The sequence below is a fragment of the Priapulus caudatus genome, unplaced genomic scaffold (assembly GCF_000485595.1).
Source record: "Priapulus caudatus unplaced genomic scaffold, Priapulus_caudatus-5.0.1 Scaffold2119, whole genome shotgun sequence".
NCBI lineage: Eukaryota > Metazoa > Priapulida > Priapulimorpha > Priapulimorphida > Priapulidae > Priapulus > Priapulus caudatus.
The window spans coordinates 33,271-40,835 of record NW_014579180.1 but is presented as its reverse complement, the minus strand read 5'-3'; the positions used below and the strand labels follow the sequence as shown (position 1 = coordinate 40,835).

Here is a 7,565-nt window from a genome sequence, read left to right as displayed (position 1 = left end):
ATTGTCCGTGGCTGGGGCGGGATTGTCCGCGGCTGGGGGCGGGATTGTCCGTTGGCTGAGGGCCGGATTGTCCGCGGCTGGGGCTGGATTGTCCGCGGCTGGAGCGGGATTGTCGGGATTGTCCGCGGCTGGGGGCGGGATTATCCGTGGCTTGGGGCGGAATTGTCCGCGGCTGGGAGCGGGATTGTCCGCGGCTGGGGGCGGGATTATCCGTGGCTTGGGGCGGGATTGTCCGCGGCTGGGGGCGGGATTGTTCGTGGCTGGGGTGGGATTGTCCGCGGCTGGGGCGGGATTGTGCGTGGCTTGGGCGGGATTGTNTATATATATATATATTGTATATATATTATATATATATATATATTAAACAGATATATACTCACTCATATAAAACGCTTAACTGAATTCCTTTAACGTGTCTCAATTTGGTACTAGGCGTTAAGCACCCCCTGCAATGTATTCCGGGCGTTCTACAACTACCCCACCTCGGAAAATGAACCCCGCGCACAATCACCCTAACCATAAGACAACGTCACAATATCTCATGCACTCTCAAATCAATATTCACGTGTAGTTTATTATTCTTCATATGTAAACGTTTTAAATATTATATCTTTTTTAATTTATGGGTGTTGAGATCAAGCCCTGAGATGCATGTGCCTGTTTTCAAACCCATTGACTTGAATATTGATTGGAAAAAAAGTTTAAAATTTTCATATTTTATAGAAAATTTTTCCATCATTATGTTTCAATTAAACTTAATCTCAATAGATTTAATTATTGGCTGGGCGCGCGGGATTGACCGTGGCCTTGGGGCGAAGATTTGTCCGCGGCCTTGGGGGTGCGGGATTGCTCCGCGGCTTGGGGCAGGATTGTCCGCGGCTGGGGTTGGGATTGTCCGCGGCTTTGGGCGCGGATTGCTCCGCGCGCATAGGGCGGGCATTGTCGTGGCTGGGGCTGGCATTGTCCGTTGGCTGGGCGGGCATTTGTCCGCGGCTGGGTCGGGAATGTCGTTGCCTGGGGCGGCGGCGCAGATTGTCGCGGCTTGGGGCTGGATTGTCCGCTGGGCTGCGGGCGGGATTTATCGCGGCTGCGGGCGGGATTGGTCTTGCGGCTTGCGGGGCGGCGATTGTCCGCGGACTGGGGCGGGATTGTCGCCGCTGTGGGCGAGCAAATTGCCGCTGGGCTGAGGTAGGGCGGGATTGTCACGGCTGGGCGGGATTGTCCGCGGCTGGGGGCTGGATTGTCCGGGCTGGGGGCGGGATTGTCCGCGGACTTGCCGGGCGGGTTGTACGTTGCAGGGGGCCGGGATGTCCGTGGCTGGGCGGCATTGCTCCGCTGGCTTGGCGGATTGTCGACGCGTGCGCTGGGGCGGGCATTGTCCGGGGGCTGGGGCGCGGATTCGCTCCGCGGCTGGGGGCGGATTGTCCGCGGATGCGGCGGGATTGTACGCGGCTGGGGGCGGATTGTTCCGCCGGCTTAGGGCGGCGATTGTCCGTGGCGGATGGGGGCGGATTGTCGCGCGCTGGCGGGCTGGGATTGTACGCGGCTAGCGGGCGGGCATTTGTCCGCGCTTGAGTCGGCGAATTAGTCCGGGTGAATTGTCTTAGAGGGCTTTTCTTTTAGAGGCTTTCATTCATCTATTATTTGATTAAGAACATGTCATTGCCCCAGGTTATATGCCAGTCATTAATCTACCTGAGAAGACTCATTAGAGCTTTAGTAGAAGACTTTTTTTTTAACTCAATAGATACTACTACAGCGAATTGCCCTATATCCACGACAGCCGTGTGTTCCCGCATGGAACGATGCTAACACGGAGTAACAGCAAGCCGGCGTAGGTGCTCGCCTCGCTTGATACTGTGCGGAGTTCACTGCCTTGCAGTTCACCGATATTGCCTTTGGAGTCGTCTGGATTCCAGTAAGCGTTAACAAACTGGTGCTTATCTCCGGTTATGCGGCAATACAAGCGCTTTACCGATTCCCACAGGAGCGAAAATACTACATGCATAAATGGTGTAAACTTTATTCCGACGTGTACTACATTGTGTAAACATTTTTGCCCATGACATAATTGTGTGCGATCGATACATCATTAATGCTTCTACGTGACACCTACGTCATGTATCTCGTCGATGTTTGTTAATCATTTACCAGTAATTAACTGTGTTCTGTGTGCGCGTGCATGACGTGCGGTGCGCGTGGTTTATTGTGTGTGTGTCGGTCGTGTTTATGTGGGTGGCCTGTGTGTGTGCTGTGTGTGTGTGTGCTGTGTGTGTGTGTCGTGCTGCTCGCTGTGCGTGCGCGTTGTGTTTATGTGTGTGCTGAGCGTGTTGTATGTGTGTGTGTGTGCTATGTGTGCTGCGCGCGCCGTGGTGTGGCATGTGTGTGTTTGTGTGTGTCTGTGTTGCGTGCGTGCGTGCGTGCGTGTGTGTGTGCGTGCGTGCGTTGCGCGCTGCGCTGCTGTTTATATGTGCTGGGCATGCTTTGTGTGTGTGGGTGTGTGGCGCTCGACCGCGTGTGCCGCTGTTTATGCGGTGAGTGTGTGTGTGTGTGTCTCGTGTTGTGGGTGTGTTGTGCGTTGTTTGTGTGTGGTCGATTCAGTGGTGTGTGTGTGTGTGTGTGGTGCTGTGTGTGTGTGGTGTGGGTGTGTGTGTATGTGTGTGTGTGTAGCGCGCGTGCATGGCAAGTGCGCGTGCGTGTATGTGTGTGTATTTTGCGCTTTGTATATGTGTGTTGTTTGTTGTTATACATGTCGTGTGTGCGGTGCGTCGTGTATGTGTGGTGTAGTGCGGACAATGTGTGTGCCACGCATGCGTGCGATCGTGACCTTTGTGCGTGCATGCGTGCGTACGCTGCTCTGTGGTGGCGCGTGTGTGTATGTGTGATATTGAGAGCAGGCGTCAGCTCCGCTGGGTGTAATCTCTTGTCTTTGCTGATAGCTCTTGGATTTTAGAATTCTTTATCCAGTCACGGTCAACCTGTGCACGTTCTGCGCGCTTGTGTGATGGTGGTTGACGCGTGTTACGTCTGTCCGTCGGCGGATACGACCGCCCACCCGCGCTGTGTTTACTGGCTGAAATACACGCGCTGGTTACAATAATAAGCACGCGGTAGATATTATGCGCACGACAAGAATCGCAACGCTGTAATGTATACTATATTGCTACGCTAGCCGCGCCTCTCACCCGCCGATAGACGCGCCGCGGGCTCTGCTCCTTTACACAGGTAACATTATATTGATAATGATTTAGACACTGTAATGCTGAAATGAGTATCAGGTTTATTATTAAAGATACATTTATAAGAGTAAATCTATATCATGATGAAGATAAATTCGTGCGTGGATAAAAAGTGTGTGGATTCTAAAAAAAAAAGTACTCTACTTCTACCTAGACATTATTTTTAAATTTCACAAGTAAAATTTTACATTTAGGACTAACAATTAAGTATTGTGAAAATGCGTAGTTAGGTCGCCGAAATGCACGTGTGTGTATTGATAGTGTCTACATGTGTAACTACGTAGGTTTGGTAGAGATCGGCAGACATTGCCATCGCGCTGTATTCCAGGTGTGAGGTGAGCTGGATGAAATCAATTAATACGGTGTAGCATTCCTACATATATATAGGCCTACTGTGTGAAAATCTAGGGTAACTAAATATGTTCTCTAGTCCATACGTTATAGTAACCCTTACTTACGTTTTATATAAGTGTATATCGGGTAATAATTTAACAAATATGTGTTAATCATCGCATATGAATGGCTTTCATTCGTCAACTGCGTGACGATTAATTTATTCTAAACCGTTTACATGTTACAATAATGCATCCTCCTTTTTTATTTCCGTTTATATAATTTAGTGATATTTTACATATCTATTTATTAATTATCGTATAGAATATCGTATTGTTATGTAATCTGTTTGGAAATTGGTATCAAGTTATTTATTATCCGAGTATATTTATCAATCATTTCTGTTAATAGTATAGTTGCCTTACTAATTCTGAGCCGATTCCCTCTAGTATCAGAATGCCGTGTGACATTTTACATATAAAAAATTATAATTATTTATGAAATCTTCGTTGTTTGGGACTTGAAGCCGGCATGCTGAGTTCTAATCATTTAATTTCAATTAATCATTGCAGATGAATGGCTTTCATACGTAAACTGTGTGACAATTAAAAATTATTACAAAATTTATTCTAAACCGTTTACATGTTACAATAATGCATCCTTCTTTTTTATTTCTGTTTATATAATTGAGTGATATTTTACATATCTATTTATTAATTATCGCATAGGGTAGGGTAGGGTAGGGTAGGGTAGGGTAGGGTTATGTAAACTGTGTGGAAATTGTTTATCAAGATATTTATTATCCGAGTATATTTATCAATCGTTTCTGCTAATAGTATAGTTGTCTTACTAATTCTGAGCCGATTCCCTCTAGTATCAGAATGCCGTGTGACATTTTACATATATAATTATTCATGAAATCTTTGTAGCTTGTGACTTGAACCCGGCATGGTGAGTTCTATCGTGGAGCAGGGCTTATTCTCACGTGACGCTTATAACCCTAGTAAACAACACTGGTCGCTTGGCAACCACTTGATCGATGCGTACAAATTACCTGGCAGTCTGTTAATCTAAATTAATGGCTTCTTGTTACGCTTACATGACGTTAACTGGTGCCATCTGCAGTTGGAGAAAGTTGCGAATCGTATTATGCAGTGATTCTGATTTATAAAGTTGTATCAATACTATGTCGTGACAATAAACAGATAGAAGTCAGTGTGAAAAACGTGTAAATGCAAGTGATTTTAATATTTCGACTTATTCATTACACATCACTAGTGACAAATTACATCACGAAAGTTACGTATATCACAAGATCCCTGCCTGCTTCCTTAGATCTTGCCGTCTAACATGTTTCTACAATTCGCAGTCGACACTCACCGATAACAGGTCACGAATGTTTTACAGCCTTTTATCATCATTTACCTAACACCCACGCAATTTCACGCACAAACGCATGCACATATACGGATACGTACACATGCGTGCACAAACGATCGTACGCACCCACACGCAGACGTGCATAAACGCTCGCACGCAGCCAAACGCACGCACGCACGTACGCAGGCAGGCGCACGTACGTAAGCCTACTGCGCGATTACTTCACGTTTGTACTCGGCCGCTTTCTGATAAATGAAACTTCGCACAACATTTTCCATAATTTACCAGCTACTGCAAGCTATAGAGACTCAATTAAAATTTTTACGCAGTTAGATAATAAAAATTTAAATTTTAGGGCGCGATTTTAATAAAAATTTAAGGCGGCGTTTCCTGTCGGTCTTCTCCATGTTGATTAGGCCACAGATGTATACCGAACACAATATGGGAACCAATCTATAATTTTACAGGTCGTTGGTCCTACGGGTCGTTGGTCCTACGGGTCGTTGGTCCTACGGGTCGTTGGTCCTTCGGTTATTAAGAGGGGTAGAGTGAATGCCCCAAAAATAAAATTAATTAAATTAATTAAACAATTTTTCCGCGCGTATCTTCCTCGTCGTCAAGACAGCGAAGCAGACGTGAAGCTGGCGTTTGTCAAGCGTGACCATGGCGACGGTTTTCCCTTCGATGGGAAGGGCGGCAAGTATGCGCATGCGTTCTTCCCCGAGGCGGATGCCGCCTACCAGGTACGGCATCTTTGACGATTCTTCCCATACTTTCAATTCTTCCCGTATTTTAACAGTAGATAGGAGACAGTAATAATATCATGAGCAAATAAAAGTCAAAGACAGGTTATAAGCTCCTTCAAGGCAGTTAGTCAGCAAGTTTTGTCACCCTTTCACGATTAGTTAGTGCACCGAGTATATTTATGTATCTGTCTAAATCTATATATATATCTACATGAATATGAAAGGGTTAACCACCACTTGATCGCTGTATTGGCTCATCCTTTCTCAGGGCCGCATACACTTCGACCTGGACGACGCGTGGAACAGCACCTCGTTCCCAGGCTCTGCTCTCTTCCACATGCTTCTGCACGAAACCGGACACGCGCTGGGACTGAACCACTCGCGAGTCAGGGACAGCGTCATGTATCCGTACATCCGTCGGCAGCACAACGCAGAAGTACTGCTGGAGGAAGACGTCGTTCGTATACGTCGCATGTACAGTAAGCATGTTCTCCTAACTAGTGCTCTCAGGAGTACAATAATATAGACTCTATATAGTGTCTATAATAATCTATCTAATAGATTGATATGTCTATAGATAGATCTATCTAATGGTGTAACATAATATCAGGAGTGAATAATAATAAATAATTATTATATAGATAATATTGAGATAGATATAGAGATAGATAGGTATAGCAAATATAGATCTATCATTATTCACTCCTGATAATATAGTGTCTATATTATGATACTCCTGGCGAAATAATATAGAGAAGTATGAGGGGGGGGGATCTTCAAGAATAATGCAGGTTTACTACGTTATAATAGCATTCATTAAGGTATAATTATATAATATTGTGGCTATAATTAACGATTTACATCTCACACGGAATAGAGACGTAGAAACCGTAGAAGCGATAGAAATACGACACACACATAATATATTTAACACATAGAATACATGAGCATGAACATAGAACGCATGAGCATGAACATAGAACGCATGAGCATGAACATAGAACGCATGAGCATGAACATAGAACGCATGAGCATAAACATAGAACACATAGAACGCATGAGCATGAATACAGAACACATAAAACGCATGAGCATGAACATAGAACACATAGAACGCATGAGCATGAATATAGAACACATAGAACGCATGAGCATGAACATAGAACACGCGAATATGAATATAGACACGTGAACGTAAATGTATACAAAACACATTTTCTTCTCTTCCGTGTTCCATTAAAACGAAGTCCACTGTGTTTCACCTTCACCCACTACTGCAGGCAGCGAATGCGATGCGATGACGACGACGACAACGACGACGACGACGACGGCAGCGCCATCGTTCGGCGACTGGCGCTCGACGACGCCAGCGCAGCTCGTCTACCGTCCGGCTCAGCCAATCAGAGCGCGTGCAGCTCCCGTCTTCTACCTGTGCTACGAGAGGCGTTGTGACATATTTGGCCGCTGCGGCTGGGTTCGCTATTCGTGCTCGCTGTCTAGAATGCCCCGTAACATTATCTACGGACGCTAGCGGAGTAGCGGACGTGAGCAAAACACAGAGCAGCGAAGATTGTGAGCTTTTCACGTTATTTTTTGTTGTGCGTGATGTGGATGCAGTGTGTGTGTGCGTGCACGAGCGCGCCCTGGTGGCGCGTTACGGCATCGAGGGGGTTACATTTAGAGGGTCCGGTTATACAGAACGCAATTAAGGTGATTTATAAAGCAAGATATAGATAAAGAAAAAATAGAAGCGTGTGAGAGAGAGAAAAAGAAAGAGAGAGGGAGAGAGAGAGACAGAGAGAGAGAGAGAGAAAGAAAGAGAAATAAAGAGAGAGAGTGTGTGTGAGAGAGAGGGAGGGCGCGCGCG

General features: G+C 45.9%; 1 protein-coding gene across 1 annotated transcript; it reads left to right on the top strand.

The window, feature by feature from the left end:
* Window positions 1-5,573: 5,573 nt before the first annotated feature.
* LOC106818255 (hatching enzyme-like) lies at window positions 5,574-7,495 on the top strand (the record flags this gene model as incomplete). Its single annotated transcript, XM_014822976.1, has 3 exons — window positions 5,574-5,695; window positions 5,967-6,177; window positions 6,979-7,495. Coding segments are annotated over 3 exons (584 nt in total), but the record flags the coding sequence as incomplete, so codon positions are not given.
* Between the last annotated feature and the right edge of the window lie 70 nt (window positions 7,496-7,565).